Source organism: Mustela putorius, unplaced genomic scaffold (assembly GCF_011764305.1).
Source record: "Mustela putorius furo isolate JIRA1106 unplaced genomic scaffold, ASM1176430v1.1 tig00001069_pilon_pilon_pilon, whole genome shotgun sequence".
Lineage (NCBI taxonomy): Eukaryota > Metazoa > Chordata > Mammalia > Carnivora > Mustelidae > Mustela > Mustela putorius.
The window spans coordinates 428,277-451,000 of record NW_025421558.1 but is presented as its reverse complement, the minus strand read 5'-3'; the positions used below and the strand labels follow the sequence as shown (position 1 = coordinate 451,000).

The 22,724-nt window shown below is 37.8% G+C and overlaps 1 protein-coding gene across 5 annotated transcripts in view; it reads right to left on the bottom strand.

Annotated features, from left to right (window-relative positions):
- The window catches only part of MTMR2 (myotubularin related protein 2), a 123,465-nt gene that overhangs the window by 53,553 nt on the left and 47,188 nt on the right, over positions 1-22,724 (bottom strand). For 2 of the 5 annotated variants that reach the window (XM_004754545.3, XM_004754546.3), the window contains one exon: positions 58-133. The exons of 1 other annotated variant lie outside the window; for it this stretch is intronic. In XM_004754545.3, coding sequence (XP_004754602.1) covers positions 58-133 — 76 coding nt within the window. Of the gene's footprint in view, positions 1-47; positions 134-19,405; positions 19,489-22,724 lie in introns of those variants that run through there. 2 more of the 5 variants (XM_004754547.3, XM_045087162.1) reach the window with 2 other exon arrangements.

Genomic DNA, 22,724 nt, shown 5'->3' with positions numbered 1-22,724 from the left:
AATAGTCTGTGCACTCAGAAAAGAGAAGTAAATTCAACAAAAAATACCATTACAGACCCATGTCTTTAATATTTTCTCCTGGAAGCAAGGGTGGTTCTTCCATTTCTGCTAATTTGTTAGATTCCCTCAGGACCTGGATTGGAAAGGGGAGGAGGGAACAAGAAAAGAAACATGTTTTATTCAAAGGCTACTTTTTCACTCCAATTTCAATTGAGCATACTTGCTCTTATTTAAAGTTACAACATTATATCACACATACTACTTTAAATTAAGTTATAGAGATTGTGATGTTGGCATGTATAACATGTGAAGCTGCAGTTTTTCTACCCAGCATTGACTGAGTGCCTACTTCGTGTAAGGTGCTGTACAAAACACTTGACATTTTTCTCAGTGAATTCCCCAACAGCCCCATAAAGGGTAGATATCTGTTATTATCCTCATTTCCTAAATGAAGAAAAACAAGTCAGATGTGACAATTAACTTGTTCAAGATCACACAGTAACAAGTCAGAATCTAGATATGAATTATAGTTTAGTGGACTGCAAAGCTCATGTTTCTTCCATTAAGCCATGCCCAGGGGCCTTAGTGCATTTAAACCCAGATAAAATCAGGCTCTTACGTAGATTTAATGTTTAGAGAATTTGGAAATGATGGTAATAAAGTATCTTGTTGAAGAGAGATCTTAAATAGATTAAAATCACGATCAACACTATACTGGACTCCAAGAATGGATAGATACAGAAACATGTATCTGTATAATAGATTCACAACCCAAACAACCACACACACACACACACACACGCACACACATGCACACAAAGGCGTTGTCATAAACTAAATATAAATATGTCATCCTAGCTACCACGAGCCTCCCCACCTCTTCCTCTTTTACTACCAAACAATAATCTTCATTGTCTCCAGATTTTTTAGTTCCCATTAATTCTTCAACGTTCTGCAATCTGGCTTTGCTTCCTAACCCAATCCTTCCAGGGAACCTACTTTCTTCCCAATCACCTACTCATTACTAAAGATAATGAACATTTCTCAGTCTTTATTTTTATCTCTTAACTACATTTGACACTATCTACACTTGCCTGCTTCTTGAAAGCATACTGTCCTGTCAAACTCTTCCTTCTCTGACCATTCTTTTTCAATGACTTTTATTCCCTTTCCTCAACCTTCCTCATTCCCCAGACCTTTGTCTGTACCTCACTTTACTCACTTGCTGATATCTCATACCCTATCTGTGACTTCACCTAACTTCAATCTATACTGTCAGCCAAGATTTTTCTTGGACTCTAAGTTCCATTCATCCCACTGCTAATATTCCTCCCCAAACAGATGTCCCCCAGACTCTGTGAACTCAACAGATCTCAAATCGACCTGTGTTCCATACTTAGCAAAGGACACCAGCATCAATTTGGTTGTCTAAGCCAGTTCTGGCGGAGGAAGGAGCAGTGGTCTCTGTGCACCCTCAGGCCTTCTGCTTCAACCCTGACTCATTTCATTAGACTGAGAACCAATACCACTAGAAAAAAGATGCTCACTTTTTAAAGTAGCTTTTGACTCTTATTTCCTTCAATCCAAAAAGCAGATTTAGAGACTTCAAAAGAAGGTAAAAAGGAAGGAAAACAGCACTGCTGTTTTAAAGGTCACCTTCTACAGGCCCCTCAAACTCGGTTAGAGGTCTCTTCTGCATGCGCTCCTATCTAGCACTTACCACACCACTCTGCTTAACTGCTTTCTTGCTACCAAACTCTGAAAGAAGAGGTATCATATCTTAGACACTTCTGAATACTGAACAGAAATATAACACAACCCATATATGTAACTTTTAATTTTCTAGTAGTCACTTTAAAAAAGTAAAAAGGAACAGGAAAAATTGATTCTAATATATTTTAATCTAATAAATAAATAAAAATATTGTCTTCTCAATATGTAGTAAGTATTTTTAAGTATTTATGAGGTATTTTATATTCTTTTATTCATACTAAGCCTTTGAAACCCAGACTGTATTTTCTACTTATAGCATATCTCAATCTAGAGCAGCCGCATTTCAAATGATCAACAGCCATATTTCTAGCGGTGCCCATATTGGGCAGTACTAATCTAAGGAATCTAATTCTTCTTGATAATTAAGTCATTCCTCACTTTAAGTTAGGTGTTTAGGGAGGTTAGACAAAATAGTTAGATACTATTGCCAGAGCCCAGTGTTCACCTAAGGCCAATAAACTAAGAACTATAAAGAACAAATTAATTCTGTTTAATAAACTTGCAATCTAAACAAATAATATCATTCTTTTGAAAGCTTAATTATTTGTTTCATAAAGTAACCTTAATGCAATACCTAAAGAACTAAAACATACACAAACATATAATTTTTTATCTTCTGCATTCTAAATTTAGGAAGTCAGAGAAAGAGAGCAGGAGGAAGGAAGGAAGGAGAGAGGGAGGAAGAATGAGCTTGTGACAATGCAGAAAAACAGGATATAAACTTGCAATATGCAAATATATACACTTTTCCTGGGTTCAAATCCTGACCATGCCACATGCTAAGTCCTCTTGGGTAGAGTGCTCAACTTCTGTATGCCTCTATAAAATGGTAATAATCATACTACTCCACAAAAGTGTTAAATGAGTTAATACATTTACACCAGTGTTGTCACATAATACATAGTTAGTAAGTCTTTTCTCTTGAGCACAATAAAAATTTAGACTAAAACTGATGACCAGAATCTGGTAAGAACTTCTACTAATTATGAAAATAACAGAATTAGATTGAAAGATACAAAAACAACTAAAACAGTACACAAAGAACAAAAATCAAACATGCTGCCCATGTGAAAAATCATTTTAAATGTTTTATCCTGGGGGCACCTGGGAGGCTCAGTCAGTCAGGGGTCTGCCTTCAGCTCAGGTCATGATCCTGGGGTCCAGGAACTGAGTCCCAAGTCGGAATCCCTGCTCAGGGGGAGTCTGCTCCTCCCTCTGCCCCTCCCCGTGCTCATGCGCGCGCTCTCTCTCTCTGTCTCTCTCAAATAAATAAATAAAATCTTTAAAAAATAAATAAAATAAAATGCTTTACCCTTTGCCTATCACCAGACTTGGAAATACAGAGATTATGTCCCTTACAAAGCCACAGGAGTTCCCGCACTGCACAGGTATACATTCTTGTGACTGCTACAGTGTTGTTTCCCAGGACTTTTTTCTGTCTCTCTGTATTTCTACACTCTGAAGAAAACTGCAAAGCCCAGAAAATGTGTGTTGTATGCAGGAACAGAGAGGAAGGCAGTGCCAGCACAAACACAGGATAGAACAGGAGGCATTATCTTCATAAGTAAAGATTTTTCTTTTTTTTTTTTTAAGATTTTATTTATTTAATTGTCAGAGAGAGAGAGAGAGCACAGGCTGGCAGAGTGGCAGGCAGAGACAGAGGGAGAAGCAGGTTCCCTGCAGAGCAAGGAGCCCGATGTGGGACTTGATCCCAGGATGCTGGGATCATAACCTGAGCCGAAGGCAGCCGCTTAACCTACTGAGCCACCCATGCATCCCCATAAGTAAAGCTTTATAAAGTGAGAAAAGAGACATGCAAGTCGTGCATGTTGAGAGCCATAGGCTCTCTTATATTTGCTCTGACCAGAATGTCACAGAGCAAGGCAAGGAAGAGAAGCCAGTCAAGATCCAGTATCTGCCCAGAAAAGCTGCCCCCGGTGGCGGAGTTTTAACAATAGGCACACACCAGAGGATATACAACTCACTTCAGAGCTGAAGATATAAAAGGAACTCAAAAGAGTGAACAGAGCAGGGCCAAGGGCAATACAGATCCTTTGTTGGCAAACACTGATTATGAACAAATCTATCCTTAGACAGAAGAGGGAAAAAAAAACCACAGGGTCTACAAAAAAAGATTATTTGACAGGGAAAAGGAGGCATCTGCCTGAGGCTCAACAAAAAAAGCAATCTTCTGAAAAGAATTATCTATCAGCATTAGCAGAAACATAAGCTATTTGGAAATCAACCATAGTCCCTAAGAAATAAAACAGAAAGTCATAAGGAGAGACACTGATACTAAGAAAAATGGGTAAGATAAAGAATGATTACAAACATTTTAAATGTAGTAACAAAATTTGTGTTGGAAATAATAAAGAACTGAACTGATTAATCAGAAAACAGCATTTATTTTGAGGGCAAACATGAAAACTGTTCTAAGAATTTGTAGGAAAAAGGCAAATCAAAACATGAAGGAAGATGATAAAGAGCCAATGAAAAAATTCTATTTCCCAAAAGAAAAAAATCAAAACAGAATACAAGCAAAAATCCAAGATACAAGTGAAGAACACGCTTTTGAAATGAATAAAGATTTTCTAAGTTCGCTGATGAAAATAGTTTGCTATGATCCACATAAAAATCAATGAACAGAGATGCCTGGGTGGCTCAGTCTGTTAAGCATCTGACTCTTGATTTCAGCTCAGGTTCTGGTCTCAGGATTTTGAGATCGAGAGTCCCACATCAGGGCTAACCATGGAACCTGCTTAAGATTCTTTACCTCTTCCTCTGCCCCCAGCCCCCTAAAAAAAAAAAAAAAAAAAAAAAAAATCAATGAACAGAGGTATATGTAAGTGAATTGTAGCAAATGTTTTTGAACTGTAAGAATTAAAAGACAACCCATGAGGCTACAGGCCAAAAGAGAGAGGGGTCTGGGGGGAAGCTGTGTACAAAGCAAGATCAGGCCAGCTTCAACTGATCCCTACAACTATACTCCAAAAACAGTAACAAAATGTAACCAGATCTTTGAAAGAAAATGCACTGACACGTTTGATGGCAACAGGAAGTTATTCTCAGATATACTAAGTCACCAAAAATATAACCCACATGTCCTGCTTTTAAAAAAGAAAAAAAGGGGGTGGGGCGCCTGGGTGGCTCAGTGGGTTAAAGCCTATGCCTTCGGCTCAGGTCATGATCTCAGGGTCCTGGCAGCAAGCCCCATATTGGGCTCTCTGCTCTGCAGGCAGCCTGCTTTCTCCTCTCTCTCTACCTGCCTCTTTGCCTACTTGTGATCTCTGTCTGTCAAATAAATGAATAAAATCTTAAATAAATTAGAAAGAAGAAAAAAAATTACCTGAGGCAATAATTAAGCTGAAAAGGGGAATTAAAATTTATATATAAGAAAATTGTGTCTTCTTCAATTTCTTTCATGAGTTTTCTGTAGTTCCTTGAGTACAGATCCTTTACCTCTTTGGTTAGGCTTATTCCCAAGTGTCTTGTGATTCTTGGTTCTATAGTAAATGGAATTGATTCTCTAATTTCCCTTCCTGTATTTTCATTGTTAGTGTGTTTTTTTGTTTTTGTTTTTGTTTTTTTAAAGATTTTATTTATTTGACAGACGGAGATCACAAGTAGGCAGAGAGGCAGGCAGAAAGAGAGGGGGGAAGCAGGCTCACTGCTGAGCAGAGAGCCTGATGCGGGGCTCAATCCCAGGACCCTGAGATCATGACCTGAGCCCAAGGCAGAGGCTTAACCCTCTGAGCCACCCAGGCACCCCAAAAGCAACTGATTTCTGTACATTGATTTTGTATCCTGCCACATTACTGAATTGCTGTATGAGTTCTAGTAGTTGGGGGTGGAGTCTTTTGGGTTTTCCGTATAAAGTATCAGACACAAAAAAATGGAAGACCATTCCATGTTCATGGATCAGAAGAATAAACGTTGTTAAAATGTCTATACTGCCTAGAGCAATCTATACTTTCAATGCCATCCTGATCAAAATTCCACCAGTATTTTTCAAAGATCTTTTGAGAGTTTTTTCAAAGAGCTTTTCAAAGAGTTTTTCAAAGAACAAACAATTCTAAAATTTGTATGGAACCAGAAGAGACCCTGAATTGCTAAGGAAATGTTGAAAAAGAAAAACAAAACTGGGGGCATCACGTTTCCTGATTTCAAGCTTTACTACAAAGCTGTGATCACCAAGACAGCATGGTACTGGCACACAAACAGACACATAGACCAGTGGAAAAGAGTAGAGAGCCCAGATATGGACCCTCAACTCTATGGTCAAATAATCTTCAACAAAGCAGGAAAAATATACTGTGGGAAAAAGACAGTATCTTCAATAAATAGTGCTGGGAAAATTGGACAGCTATGTATAGAAGAATGAAACTTGACCATTCTCTTACACCATACACAAAGAAAAACCTGAAATGGATAAAAGACCTCAACGTGAGGCAGGATCTATCAAAATCATAAAGGAGAACGTAGGCAGTAACCTCTTCGACATCAGCCACAGCAAATTCTTTCAAGATATGTCTCCAAAGGCAAAGGAAACAAAAGTGAAAATGAACTTTTAGGACTTCATCAAGATCAAAAGCTTCTGCACAGCCAAGGAAACAGTCAACAAAACAAAGAGGCAACCCACGGAATGTGAGAAGATATTCACAAATGACAGTACAGACAAAGGGCTCATATCCAAGATCTATAAAGAACTCCTCAAACTCAACACACAAAAAACAGATAATCACATCAAATAATGGGACAGAAAACATGAATAGACACTTCTCCAAAGAAGACATGCAACTGGCTAACAGACACATGAAAAAATGTTCATCATCATTAGCCATCAGGGAGATTCAAATCAAAACCACATTGAGGGGGCACCTGGGTGGCTCCGTGGGTTAAGCCTCTGCCTTTGGCTCGGGTCATGGTCTCAGGATCCTGGGATGGGGCCCCACGTCGGGCTCTCTGCTTAGTGGGGAGCCTGTCTCTCTCTCCGCCTGTATCTCTCTCTGCCTGCCTCTCTGCCTACTTGTGATCTTTCTCTGTCAAATAAATAAATAAAATATTTTTTAAAACACATTGAGATACCACCTTACACAGTTAGAATGGCCAAAATTAACAAGACAGGAAACAAGTATTGGAGAGGATGTGGAGAAAGGGAACCCTCTTACACTGCTGGTGGGAATGCAAGTTGGTGCAGCCACTATGGAAAACAGTGTGGAGATTCCTTTAGAAATTAAAAATAGAGCTACCCTATGACTCTGCCATTGCACTACTGGGTATTTACCCCAAAGATACAGATGTACTGAAAAGAAGGGCCATCTGTACCCCAATGTTCATAGCAGCAATGGCCACAGTCGCCAAACCATGGAAAGAATATCCTTCAATGTCCTTCCATGTCCTTCAACGGACGAATGGATAAAGAAGATATGGTCCATATATACAATGGAGTATTATGCCTCCATGAGAAAGGATGAATACCCAACTTTTGTATCAACATGGACGGGACTGGAGGAGATTATGCTGAGTGAAATAAGTCAAGCACAGAGAGTCAATTATCATATGGTTTCACTTACTTGTGGAGCATAAGGAATAACACGGAGGACATGGGGAGATGGAGAAGAGAAGTGAGCTGGGGGAAATCAGAGGGGGAGAAAAACCATGAGAGACTGTGGACTCTGAGAAATAAACTGAGGGTTTTGCGGGGGCGGGGGGGAGGAGGGGGCGGCGGCAGGGGCATTGGGTGAACCTGGTGGTGGGTATTAAGGAAAGCAGGTATTACACAGAGCACTGGTTGAAGTGCATAAACAATGAATTTTGGAACACACACACACTAAAAAAATTTTTAATTTAATTTAGTTTAAAAAAAAAAAGAAATTTGTGATGTATAGCAAAGACTTAAGTTTTACATCTTAACTACCCTCCTGCCCTTCCCCGCCAAAAATCCACTTACTGCCACCCTATTAAACTCTCTGAATCTTAGTTTCATCATTTATATTATCAAGAAAGATTTTATCCTACAGGTTTGCAAATATGAAATGAGATAGTTGCATCACAAAGGGCTTTGTAAGATGCTAGTAAAATGGAAAAAATACTTATTATTCTTAGCAGCATCAAGTTAAGTTTTTACTGTCTCTTTCCACCACGGCCCTAATCACATGATGCTTTGTCCCTCTGATCCAAAAGAGATAGGTATTAATATTTGAGACTGCATGTCATAAATCTCTCTTACCCCTGAAAATTTAGCTACAAAACAGCAAGCATCTTACTATTTCTAATATTATAAGGAAAACAGCAAGAAGAGTGATATCAGTATCGTGGCATCATACCCTAAGATGGCCCTCATTTTTGTTGTCCCTTCACATGTAAAATTTGGCACCTCTCCACGAACCCAAGTGCCTCCACAGGAGCTCTGGAATCAAGGGACCCAGGAGGAGCCTCACCCACTTTCGCGGCAGGTAACAGGCAGGAAGAACCTGGTACGGGCTATGGAAACAGTAGGAAGCTATGAACAGTCTCCAAACCTTCTTGGCTACAGCACCTGGAAAACGCTAACTTGGGCCGATCCCCATGGATGAGAAAGCCTTCACAGAAGTCCAGGTTTCTAGAGGAGAAGTTCCAGCATGCCACTGGCAGGAAGAAAAAAAAATCTGGACACAGGAGAGTGGGTAAGAGGAGCTTGGCCATCACCACCTCTCCCCACAAGGAACCCACAAGGTTCCACAGCTCAGAGAAAAAGCAGGTTAGGGATCCTTCCCATGGGGAAAAGGGAGAAGAGTGAGTCAGTGCTCAGCTAAAGAAACCCAAGTATTAAAACAAGAGCTCCGTGACAGGGAAAAGGAGGAGTTCAGGAAAGAGACAGGTAAGAATTTCAGAGATGAAAGGGATGCAGTTCTCCACTCTGTACTCCAATAGGAAGCCCACCCATGAGTCACTGGGAAAACCTCATCTAAAGGATGCCCTCCTCTGAGCCACAGAAACCCTCAACATCCCAAGCACCAAACCCACACCCTTCTCACTCTGCAGTCTACAAAGGAACCTCCATCATTGGGCTATCAGCAGATTTTTCAGCAGTAACCTGGCCAGGAGAGAAGGAAATGAGATATTCAAAGCACAGAAAGGAAAAAAAAAAAACTGTTAGCCATGAATATTTTATCCAGCAAAGGTATCCTTCAGAAGGACAGGACTGAAGGACAGGACTAAAGAAGCAATAAAGACTTTCCCAGAAAAACAAATGCGGGGGCGCCTTGGTGGCTCAGTGGGTTAAGCCGCTGCCTTCGGCTCAGGTCATGATCTCAGGGTCCTGGGATCGAGCCCCGTATCGGGCTCTCTGCTCAGCGGGGAGCCTGCCTCCTTCTCTCTCTCTCTGCCTGCCTCTCTGCCTGCCTGTGATCTCTCTCTGTCAAATAAATAAATAAAATCTTTAAAAAAAAAAAAAGAAAGAAAGAAAGAAAAGAAAAGAAAAACAAATGCAGAGGGAGTTCGTCACCACAAAGTCTCCCTTGCAAAAAATGCTGAAAGGACTTGTTCAAACTGAAATGAAAAAAAAAAAACCACTAATAGAAACATAAAAACATATGAAAATATACATTGTACTGGTAAAGGTAACAGTATCATCAGATTCAGAAAACAGATTCTGAAATAGGATGGTATATTAAACCCTTAACGTATTACAAAGCTTAAAGGAAAAGAAGATTAAAAATAACTGTAGCCAGTATAATTTCTTCACGAATACACAATATAAAAAGAGGTAAACTGCGGCATTAAAAACATGAAAGGTTCAATGCACTATCAAAATCCCAATGACATTTTTCACAGCAATAGAACAAAAAAATCCTAAAATTTACATGGAAACACGAAAGATCCCAAATAGCCAAAGTGATCTTGAAAAAGAACAAAGCTAGAGGGATCACACTTCTTGATTGCAAACTATATTACAAAGCCATAGTAATCAAAAGAGTATGGTACTGTCATAAAAACAGACATGAAGATCAGTGGAATACAGAGCTCAGAAATAAATCCACATATATATGGCCAATTAATTACAACGAAGCTGCCAAGAATATACAATGGGGAAAGGACAGTCTCTTCAATAAATGGTCCTGGGAAAACTGGACAGCTATGTGCAAGACTGAAACTGGACCCCTATCTTATACCATACACAAAAATCAACTCAAAATACATTAAGGATTTGAGAAATAATACCTGAAACAAGTTAAAACTCCTAGATGAAAACACAGAGTGTAAGTTCCTTGACATTGGGCTAGGCAATGGTTTTTGGATTTGACACCAAAACCGAAGGCAACAAAAGCAAAAATAAACACATGGAACTATACCAAACTAAAAAGTTCTGGACAGCAAAGGAAACCAGCGACAAAATGAAAAGGCCAGCTACTTGAATGGAAAAACATATCTGTAAATCTGGTAGGGGGCTAATTTCTAAAATATATTAAAAAAAAATTCCTACAACTCAATAGCGTATTTGAAAATTTTTATAATAAAATATTGGCTGGGCAGGGGAGGAGTAAGGATTTTAAAATTCACTGGTCAAGTAAAGGAAAATCACTGGAGGCCTCTGAGAGAGGTAAATAACATTGTTAGGGAGGTATAAAAAACTAAATATGATAAAGATGAAATTATAATAATCAGACATATCAAAATCCTGGATTACTCTGTGGTAGTAGAAATAAAGAGGAATATTTGATACTTGAAGAAGTGATCAGATTTGGCCCTAAGCTTATGATACAAATGCAAGCAATTATTTGAGTAACACTTGATGATTTTTACTTCAGAAGAAGTACATTTCAGATATTTCAGTAATAAGAAATAGAGATTCAACAGAACAAGAGGACAACTCAAAAACACCAGGGCCAGGGTCTACCTTCCTAAAAGGGGGTCTGAAGAATGAAGACAGCAAACCCAGAATGATTCATTAGATCTTTCTGCATTAACATGGAAATATCTTTAATGTAGAAAAAGTCTTAGGACTCTCAGATATGAGAGGAGGAAAGAAGTTCCCTGGAATACATAAAACATGACACAGATACGAGAGATCCTTGCCTGCCCCCAGAACTCTGGCTGTATCAGTAGATAAGATGATATAAGGTCTGTCCTTTGATAGCATTTTATACAATATTTAATGCTTTCCTTATTGTCAAGAAAAGTTTATTCATCATATTAAATTCTTACTGGTGAAAAAAACCCTGCCATACAGACTGAAATTTATAATTCTTTTATACCTAAAACATAATTCACTTTTGCTCTCTCCCCAATGAAAATGTTCCCCATTTTTTTCCACGCCCTCTTGATCAAACTATTTTAAAACTGCTCAGTAACTTTCCATGTGACTTTAAGCTACCTCCCTTTCTCTCCCTCCCTGTCCCTTTCACTCTAATCAGGAAATTACTATAAAGGAAATTCAGAAACCTTGTCTAGAAATGATGATCTGAATGTGAGCAAGTTTATGGGTCAGTTTTCACATGGAATGTCAGATGACAGAAAAACAGGAAAGAGTGTTTTGGAAATCTGCAAAACCCGACATTATAATCACCTGAAAGGGAAAAATGAGCTGTAGAAGTTACAAATTATCTCCACAGTTTCTTTATATACTAAAAACTGTGAAGGAAAAAAATTAAGTACTCATTCTTCATTGAATAATTTCAATAAAAAATTGTTAACATCAATTTAACTTTTTTATACAACTTCACTGACAAACCATGAAGTAGGCAAATGAACCATACAAACAAACTGAACAGGGCAGAGCCACAAACTGGCATCTGGGTAAATCTTATTGGTTGTATATTTGAAAGTACAAATTTGAGCATAGGAACACTGTTTTTTATAGCACTGCCAAGGACAAATTGGTTTTCAGTTGAAACCACACCTACCAAAGGCTGGGTAACATTACATCACTATCAATGATTCAAGAACAAAAAAGCTTAAGTATAGAAAGAAGAACAGTCTGGAAAGCATCACTGCATGCTACGAGTTAACTGTGCCTTCCTCCCTTGAATAAAGATAGGTTGAAGTCCTGACAGTATCTGGGAATGTGGTCTAATTTGGAAATAGGGTCACTGTAGATGTAATTACTTAAGATGAGGATATAGTGGAGTCAGATGGGCCCTAACTTGATATAACTGCTATCCGTTTAAGAAGAGGACCCTATGAAGACACAGAGATACAGGGAGAATGCCATGCAAAGACAGCGGCGCAGATTCAAGTGATGGATCTATAAGCCTAAGAAGACCAAGGATCACTGGACTTCCCAGCAGCTAAGGGAGAAGTATAGACCAATCTTCCCACCTTGATTTCAGATTCTAACCTCCTAAAAGAAAAACAATTTTCCACTCTCTACTCTCAACACTTCTAATAACTGAACGTGGTGTGTTTTTCCATAGGAAACAATTCTTTCTCAGTGGATACCAGCTGAGAGTAAGGTCTCTCAGTCCACACAACTGATCCCCACTTCAAGTACCTATCTCAAGTCCTAGACTGTCACCTGTACATCTGACCAACCACCCATAAGTCACATTCCCATGACTCCCCTCCCAAGTTCAATAATTTGCTAGAATGGCTCACAAAACTCAGAGCCACATTTTATTCACATTACCTATTTATTGTAAAGGATATAACTCAAAAGCAGCCAGCTGGAAGAGCCTGGAGGGCAAGGTACAAGGTAAGAGGGTGTATGGAATTTCCATGCCCTGGCTGGGTGGGCGCATCACCTCCCAGTACCACCAAGAATTCACCAGCCCAGTAGCTCTCTAAACCCTTTCAGTCAGGATGTTTTTATAGAAACTTCATTACTCAGATATGATTGATTCAATCACTGACCATTAATGATTAAGTCAAAGTCTGGGCTGAAAGTTCCAAACCTCTAGTCACAAGGGTGGTTCCCCTGACAACCAGGCCCCCATTCTTAGAGGCTTTCCAAAGGTCACCTCACTAACATAAACTCAGGTAAGATTGAAAGGTGTGTGCTATAACAAAGATGTTTCTTTCGCTTTTAGCACTCTGGAACTGTCAGGAGTCAGAAACCAAAACCAAATATTATATCAAAAGATCCTCCTATGGGCCTTATCACTTGGTAAAATTAACAAAGGTTTTAGGAGCTCTGGCCAGGAGCTGAGCATGAAGACCAAAACATGTATGTCTTATTATATCACAATATCACACTCCAGAACTATGAAAGCATAAATTCCTGTGTTCTATGCCACTCAGTTCACAGCACTCTGTTACAGCAGCCTGGGAAATGAATACAGCTAATATAAAGAAAAATTTTCAAATCTGAATCTTGAATAATTTTAAATGCAAGCTGTTCTTAACTGTGAAAACTTGGAAGCAACCAAAAAGTCTTTCAATGAATGGATAAACAAACTGTGGTACATCCCTACAAAGGAGTATTTTTCAGCAATAGAAAGAAATGTTTTCAAGACAAAAAAAGAAATGGAGAGACTCTAAAGGCATACCATTAAGTGAAAGAAAGCCAGTCTGGCTATGTACTAGACGATTCTACCTATACGACATTCTGGAAAAGGCAAATCTATATAGACAGTAAAGAGATGAGTGGTTGCCAGGGTTCAGTGAAAGGGAAGGAGAGACAAACAGGCAGAGCACAGAGGATTTTTCAGGGCAATGAAACTATTATGCACAACACAGCAATGGTGGAAACATTGCATTATACTTTTGTCAAAACTCACAAAATGTACAACACAAAGAGTAAACCCTTAATGTAAACTAAAGGTTTTAACTAATAATAATGTGTCGGTATTGGTTCATCAATCCTAACAAGTGCACCACACTAATACAAAATATAAATAGGAGAAACTGTGGGAGTCGCAAAAGGGGAGCGTAGGGCTGCAGACTTTTTATTTTCTAATAACTGAGAACATTAAAATAATAATAGCTACTATCTATGAGAGATATTATTTTATAATAGAAAGAAGATCTCTTTTTTTTGAAGATTTTATTTATTTATTAGAGAGAGAGAAACAGAGAGCAAACACACAAGCAGGGGGAAGGGCAGAAGTATGGGGAGAAGCAGGCTCCCTGCTCAGCAGGGAGTCGAATGAGGGACTTGATCCCAGGACACTGAGATCAGGACCTGAACTGAAGGCAGACGCTTAACCGACTGAGCCACCCAGGCGTCCCAGAAATAAGATCTTTAAAGCCAAAAAGTTAGGAGGATGTACTCTTGTGATACAGAACAGTCCTACCTTGATAAAAGATGGCTCAAAAAAGAGTATCTGCCAAAAATGAAATAGAAGTGGATAGGTAGACAGATGAAATATTATCTCAATTACTTACATTTCACCCCACACCAAGAAATACCATCATGAACTAGCCTCGTTAATGTACCACTTTTAGATCATTATTCATTTAGTGCTTATAATATGTCTGAAAGAGAAGTAGTAGTAGTACTATTCCTATTTACAAATGGGGTAAGTGACCTTACAGAAGTTGAGCAACTTTTCCAAGGTGACATATACCTTGCAAGGGCAGCTGAACTTGCACTGTGTAACTGTACTGAGATTATGCTCATGATGTGATAGCATTCTGGTGCAACTGTACAGCAGGCAACAAAACGAGGGATGCGAGGCTGAGAAAGAGACCAGGACCAGAGGTAAGAGGTGGAAGTCATTCATAAAGAAACAACAGCTAAAGCTATGAGGGGGCAAAAAAGAGCAGAAGGAAGAAAGAAGGGAGTTAGGGAGTGAGCAAGGACTGAAGGACACATTAAGGTCATTTCTTTTGGCTGTGTATGAAGTGTACAAAGGAGAGGCAATCAGAAAACTGAACCAAGGGGCGCCTGGGTGGCTCAGTGGGTTAAGCTGCTGCCATCAGCTCAGGTCATGATCTCAGGGTCCTGGGATCAAGTCCCGCATCGGGCTCTCTGCTCAGCGAGGAGCCTGCTTCCCTCTTTCTCTCTGCCTGCCTCTCCGTCTACTTGTGATTTCTCTGTCAAAAATAAATAAATAAAATCTTTTAAAAAAAAAAAGAAAACTGAACCAAAAGTTGTCACCAGATCTGAAATTGGGGGCCATCATCTTTGACTCCGCTCTCCCCCTAATCTACAACATTGAGGCAGCTTTCATGCATTCTGTCCACATACATATGTTTTCAAATCTGTCCTTCACTTTGCATTATGTCACTACCCTAGCTCATGTCTTTTTATCAATTTTTACTTGGAATTGTTCAGAGCCTCCAAACATGTCTCCTTGTCTCCATTCTACCCGCCTCTAAGTAATACTACCTGTTTGTGTATCCAAGTTTCTTTTACTCCTCCCCCCACAATTCCCAACAAATGGGAACTTATACACACTGTTTAATTCTTGATTGTTTTTAACTGTCTTGAACATATTTTCATATTCACATGTGGAGATCCACCTCTTCTTTCCAAAGACTGCACAGTATTCAATTATAAGCATAAAATCAACCCTGAAAAAGCATTTCTCTTATTTCCAGACTTCTGTCATTACAAATTCTAGCATCAACTTGTCAAGTTTGAACCATATTTTTACAGAATAAGAACTAAAATCTGAACAATATTGAGCACTTCAATTTCATATCAAACAAGGTATGTCTTTCCAATTATTTAAGTGTTCTTTTATATTATTTATCAGAGTTTAAAATTTCTTCATAAAATCTCTGCATATATCTTAAGTTTATTTTTGGATATTTTATATTTTCAAGTATTATTATAAATAGGATCTTTCCCTCCCTTAAATATATATATTTAAATACCTAAGTATATACTTAAAAGTATTTTCATAATAGGAAGCTATTGATTCTTATATATCAAACTTGGCTTTTAGTATGCCTTGTAATTTTTTTTGTTGAAAGTTGGACATGACGTACTAGGTAAAAAGAACTGAAATAATCAGGCCTTTAGTGATACCATGGTTAAGGTGTGGTGGTGGGAGCGGAAGTTTTCTATAGTCCTATGACTAAGTCCTACAGTCCTCAGTCTTTTTTTTTTTTTTTTAAGATTTTTTATTTATTTATTTGACAGACAGAGATCACAAGTAGGCAGAGAGGCAGTCAGAGAGAGGAGGAAGCAGGCTCCCCGCTGAGCAGAGAGCCCGATGCAGGCCTCGATTCCAGGACCCTGGGATCATGACCTGAGCCGAAGGCAGAAGCTTTAACCCACTGAGCCACCCAGGCGCCCAGTCTTCAGTCTTTTAAGGAGCTTGTGCCCCTGGGCCCTGACACTCACAAGTGCTTCTTAGTCTCCCCACTCAAGGTGGGACAGGATGGCTGGATGGTACTGAAGTTTATACTTCTACTTCTCTTCCCCTAGACAGGAGACTAGAGGAGGCTAGAATTGGGTATTTCCCTTCTCCCAGGTCAGGCAGGCTCTGACAAAACCAGGCAGGGTAGGCAAGTAAAATAGTTTCTCTCAAGGGTAGGCTTTTACCAAAGAGAACAGAATGTTTTCAACATATTTCAAAAACTGGCTATTGTTCCCCTCCCTCTGCCAGAGAAGAGATTTTTCTCACTCTTCTCTGTATGAACCTGGTAGAGTTTTTGTTCGTAAAACTCAGAAAAGTACAAAGACCTCCTAAATGTGGGGTCTCCTGTAGTTGTATCTCTCAGACTTGTCCATTGTGAGCCTCCAGAAATTCATCAATTACAGTTCCTATGCTGATACCCCATCCTGGTTCCTGAGAAGGTTTCTGCTCTACCTGTCTGTCCAATGTGGAGGGCAGCCATTTGGCCCGCAACCTCAGTTCTCTGACGGATCTAAGAAGAGGTGTTGACTTTCAACTTGTTCTGCTTTTTTTTTTTTTTTTTAAGATTTTTGTTTATTTATTTGACAGACAGAGATCACAAGTAGGCAGAGAGGCAGGCAGAGAGAGAGGAGGAAGCAGGCTTCCCGCTAAGCAGAGATCCCAATGCAGGGCTCGATCCCGGACCCTGGGATCATGACCCAAGCCAAAGGCAGAGGCTTTAACCCACTGAAGCCATCCAAGCGCCCCCTTGTTCTGCTTTTTATTTGTTAGAATAGAGTGAGGACTTCCAAGCTCCTTCTTATGACCAGTCATCTAATTACTTTGTTTCTAATAATATTCATTTGATTTTCTTGATTTCCAGGTAAAAATATGCTTATTTTGCCTATTCCTTTTCAATAATATGCCTACCATGTATTTCTTCTTATCTAATTGCATCGGACAGTACCTATAAACAATGATAACTAACACAGGCATGATAGTAGGTAACCCTATCTTGTTCTTTAGTGGGACTATTTCTACTGTTTTAATACTGTACTATTAAGTAAAATGCTTACATAAGCCTTTACCCATTGCTTTCTAATTTAAAAGTTCTAAAAATCTGAAAGATGTTGAATTTTGTCAAATAGCTTTCATTATGTGCCTTTTCTGTATATATGAAGGTGATTATATGGAATCATGTGTGGGTTGTAACAGCAATTATATCAACAGCACTTTATGCTCAGTTTTGAAGTCTGAAACACTTTTTGTCTTCTCTAGAATTATCATGTTAATTAGTATTCCACCTAATTAAACAACCTTTAGGCACATATACTATTCCTTATCTCCTTACAATGAATTGAATACAGTCAATATTATTCCTGTTGCATCATGATTTATGCTTTCACTATATCATTTTTTCATACTTTCTAATTTTTAAATAATCTTTATTTATGATTCTCTATTATAATGATTTGGCTCTTTTTACTAATCTTAACACATTCAGACTTTTTTCTTTTAAGAGTTAAGGGGGTTAATAATATCTTCAAATCACATCAAATTAATTACAGACCCAACAGAATGGTGGGCAAGACATTACTTACTAGAGCCTAGTCAACTGCTGACATCATGAGCTTGTGGTGAGCAGAGCTGAGGAGCTTTTACTCTGGTACCCAACCTTATAACTGTCAAAGGAGAAATTTGGCGGGCTGGGGGGGGGTCTAACTTTTTATTTTTTAATTTTTTTTAAGTTTTATTTTTATGTTTATTTAAATTATGTTATATTAGTCACCATACAGTTATATTAGTCACTCATACATCATGAGTTTTTGATGCAATGTTCCATAATTTATTGTTTGTGTACAACACCCAGTGTTCCATGCAATATATGCCCTCCTTAATACCCATCAACCAGGCTAACCCAGTCCCCCACCCAAAGGAGAAATTTTTTTTTTTAAAGATTTTATTTATTTATTTTACAGAGAGAGATCACAAGTAGACAGAGAGGCAGGCAGAGAGAGAGAGGGAAGCAGGCTCCCCACTGAACAGAGAGCCCGATGTGAGACTCGATCCCAGGACCCTGAGATCATGACCTGAGCCAAAGGCAGCAGCTTAACCCACTGAGCCACCCAGGCACCCCCAAAGAAGAAATTTTTAAGGAGGAGTTTCTATATACCAAATACTAAGAGTAAGAGTAGTAAAAGTGCTGGTAATTTTTTTCCTTAATTCTATTTCTATTTGCCACAAATTTTTATTTCATTATATTACTTTCATTTAAAAAAAAAAACTAGCATTGTTATAAACAATAAAATCTTATAAAACAGAGTTAATGGTAACTTTGGAGAAAAATTCAGTAAAACAGAAATCATGAGAGTTTGGACTGAAATCATTTCCTTAATAAGGTTGGATATGAGACAACTGTGACCATTTTCAAATGGATTTTGGCGGCTCTTCAATGACAGAAATGAATTAGTGACCACTTCCATCTCTTTTCCAAATTTTCCTCATATTATTTCTTCAAAGTTTGTTTTTGTTGTTGTTTTAAAGATTTTTTTTGACAGAGAGAGAGAGATCAGAAGTAGGCAGAGAGGCAGGCAGGGAGAGGGGGAAGCAGGTACCTCGCTGAGCAGAGAGCCCGATGCGGGGCTCGATCCCAGGACCCTGAGATCACGACCTGAGCCGAAGGCAGAGGCCTAACCCACTGAGCCCCCCAAGTGCCCCAGTTTTTTGTTTTTTCGTTTTTTTTTTAACATTATCTCTCAGATTATTATCCATATACCTTCTATCAGGAAAAAAAGATCACAATGGACTGGAATCACCTGATGGGGCTGAGTCTATTATTAACATACCATGATTTGTTTCACTAAAGAGCAGAAAGAAGTACATTCCAGATGCATGAGCCAGCATGAATGGAAGTTGAAATGAGCACATGACATTTAAGGGACTATTGAAAAAAAACAAAAACAAAAAAAACCTATCTATAGATGTGGGGTTATGTTCTGGAAAAGATGGACATACTCTGTGATAGCTTTGATGTGACCATACATTGAGAATCCTGAACACAAGGCTTAAAAGTCTACACTTTCTGTAAGAACAGGGATCCCCTGGAAGGATTTTTTTTAGGATTTTTTTTTTTTTCTAAAATTTATTCCACAGAGAGAGAAAGAGAGTGAGAAAGTGGGGTGAGGGGTCAGAGGGAGATAACCAGACTCCCCACTGAGCGGGAGCCTAACACAGGGCTCAATCCCAGGAGCCTGAGTCATGCTCTGAGCTGAAACCAGGAGTCAGACACTTAACCAACTGAGCCATGCAGGCAGGCCTCCTCCCTGAAGAACTTTTAAATAGGGGTATCACATTATGAAAGTGATTTCAGAGGAAGATTAGCTTTATGATGATGCATTAACTAAATCAGAGAAAAGCAAACCTACCACACAAAAGACTTAGGGACTATTAAGAAACAAAGGACCTATGGGGTGCCTGAGTAGCTCAGTCAGTTAGGCATCTGTCATCAGCTTGGGGTACGATCCCAGGGTCCTGCTCAGCGAGGAGTCTGCTTCTCCCCCAGCTCGTGCTCTCTGTCAAAATAAATAAATAAAATCTTAAAAAAAAAAAGAATGAAAGGAAAATGAGCAAACAACTTCGTATTCCTCATTCTCTTCTACTGATTCAGTCAACAAAATTTTCCTGAGTATCTTTCACATTCTAGATACTGATCTCTAAGGATTCAACAGAGAATAAGACAAGTATATCTGTCCTCAAGGGGCTTACAGCCATAGCCCTTTTTTATTTTTATGAACTTTAGAATGTTCTGCTTTAGAATGTTTTAGAATGTTCTGTCCTCTTTGCTTCCATAGTATACCTTTTTCATAGTATCTATCATGCAATAATCACTGATTTGCTTACCTCCTTTTCCACTACATGACTCCAAGCTCCATGTTGGCAGAAACCATGTCTTACAGGACACTGTTTCCTCAGAACACCCAGAAAATTTCAAGACTGCAGTGACTTAGTGACTAAATATATAGATTTTATTTGAAACTATGAATAAAACACAGAATTTCTTCCTCCATTTTCCAGATATGGCTAAAAAGTAGTTTCAGGAGTCACTTGATTAGGAGTGCTCCTCAAACTTTTCCACCAACTAAACAAAGCAAATGAGAGGACAAATGTTTCCAGTGCTGCAACCGGCCACAAGTATGAAAGGGCTTTTAAGTCACATTCATTCAGGTACTGTTCTGTGAACTAGGGATATAACTAAGGGTAGAGCTTAAGATGAGAGAGGTCAGATGAACAGTAATCGATAAGCAAGAAAGGTCCTTACCTACCATTTTAGCACAATAAAACTTTTTTATTTTTTTTATAAATAAAACTTTTTAAGTTTCTTTATTTAATAATAATGTTTATGGTTAATATCTTTCAGGACTCATTTACTAATTCCTGCCTGATGCAAGTAATAAAGATAGTATCACATAATTTCTTCTAAAATCTTAATATTCTGATTTTCAATTTTAGGTTTTTAATCTAATGAATTCATTGTTTGTGTATGTGAATTAGGAACTCAGCTTTTTTTTTTTTAATTTCAATATGGCTAACCCAGCACTGATTACCAAATAGTTCATTCTTTCCCTACTGATTTGTTATACCAACTCTGTCATACACAGAGTCCCTACAAATATCAGTCATTCTTGAACTCTGCCATGTGCCTCCCTGATCTGTTTCCATTCCAATTACTTTAGCTCTACAAATTATTAAGTGAACTCCCCCTTCATTTTTCCTCTTAAGTAATCTTGACTTTTTACTTTTCCATATAAATTTTAGGATCAACTTGCCAAGTTCCACAAGACAAACTTTTGAATTTGGTTTAAAATTATATTGCATTAATAGATATATACTGAAAATATTTGACATCTCCAGATGGTTGTGTCTACTCATCTATTTATTTAGATTTAAGTTCTTAAATAAAGTTGATAACCTTCCCCATACAGTTCTTATATATCTTTTATTACATGCATCCCTGAGTAATGTCATTTCGTTGCTCTTGTGACTGGAAATCTTTTTAAAATCACACTGTCTAAACATTATTGTTAAGGTACAAAAGCATGATTTATCTTTTTAAAGTTATCTTGTATCCAGCAATAGTGCTGATAGTTTGCATATAGATTTTCCTTATATTTTCCATATAGACAATCATCTGTAAATTTAAAAAGCTTTCTTTCTTCCTTTCATTTCTTATACTATTTATTCTTTTCTTATTTTACTGGGTAGGAATTCTAGCATCGTGTTCCTAAGTTTAAAGGCTATGCTTCTAACATTTCCCCAATTAAGTGTAAGACTTATTGAAGAGTTTTGATGGATATCCTTTACCTGGCTCAAGTTATTCTTTTCATTTCATAAGCTCTCAAGAATTGACGCTGGTGTGAGCAGTAGTAGTATTAACTTCTGCTAATGAGTGCTACCTTCAACCATTTTTCCTCTGACTATTGAAATGATTATGTGTAATAGTTCACATGTAAATGTTCACTATCTAATATCTGCTCAATGAGTCTTAATTCATTCTGGCTATATTTACATATTTTCAGAACATGTCAATATTCATGCACACACTCTAGATAAGAAATAATCCAATTATCTCCGACCTTTGTTTCATAAAGAAAATACAAATAATATAAAAAGATAAGCAAATTTACTTGATTTAAGCCTTTCAACTATTACAAGATAAGGGCAGATAGCTAAAAACTGAAAATATTACAAATTTTATCTCATATATAGTATTTATATATACATAAATTATACATGTCATATAACACATATATTCCAAGATCAAACAGGCCTTATAAAATAGAGATAAAAGATATAAAATACAATTCCATTCTAATATTGATTCTGAATTATAGACAAACATTGGTATAAATGCCTTATCACAGATACCACAAAGGAAATGTTGCATAGTACAACTTCTAATTTATCTTTTAGTCACCACCATTTAAGGAATTTATTTTAATTAAAACCCAACACTATGCAAATTACACTTTATAAATAAATAGAGCTGTATGCATCTGAATTTTCAAATCCTGCATTTCATGGAAATTATTTCAGTCAGCAAATAAACCAACCAGACACTAGTTCTTTAGGTTCTTAATTTCACTAAGTGCTAAACTTTAAAAATATGTTCTTATTAAAGAAAGCTTGATTTTAACAACTGCAGAAAAATAAAAAAAATAAATGCATTTGTATTAAAAGTTTTAAATGAAAGGGGGCAGGGAGAAAGAAGGGGGAAGGGGAATTTTGAAAGGATTTTTTTGAAAAATTTTAAATTTTAAAATTTTAAATGCATTTGTATTAAAAGTTTTAAATGAAAGGGGGCAGGGAGAAAGAAGGGGAAGGGGAATTTTTGAAAGGATTTTTTTGAAAAATTTTAATGAAATTACATAAGTTTCTCTACCACATGAAGAGGAAAAGAAGCAAACAAACACTCTGCATTTATTCACTGAGGAACCATGATTGAGTTTACCAAGGCTAAATTTGTGCTCAGTTTTTCAGAAACACATGAATGGATTTTACCATTCCGCAACAAGCAATGCTGAAAAGATGAAAAATATAAAGAGAACTCCTCTTGAATAAATACAAGTTTCAAATATCTAGCATAGTTTCATCTTGTTTTAATAAGAAATCCTCAACACAAGCTTTTACATTCAGCTGTTAATCAACTAACACACTATCTTCTCAGGAAAAGGGTCACTGCACAAC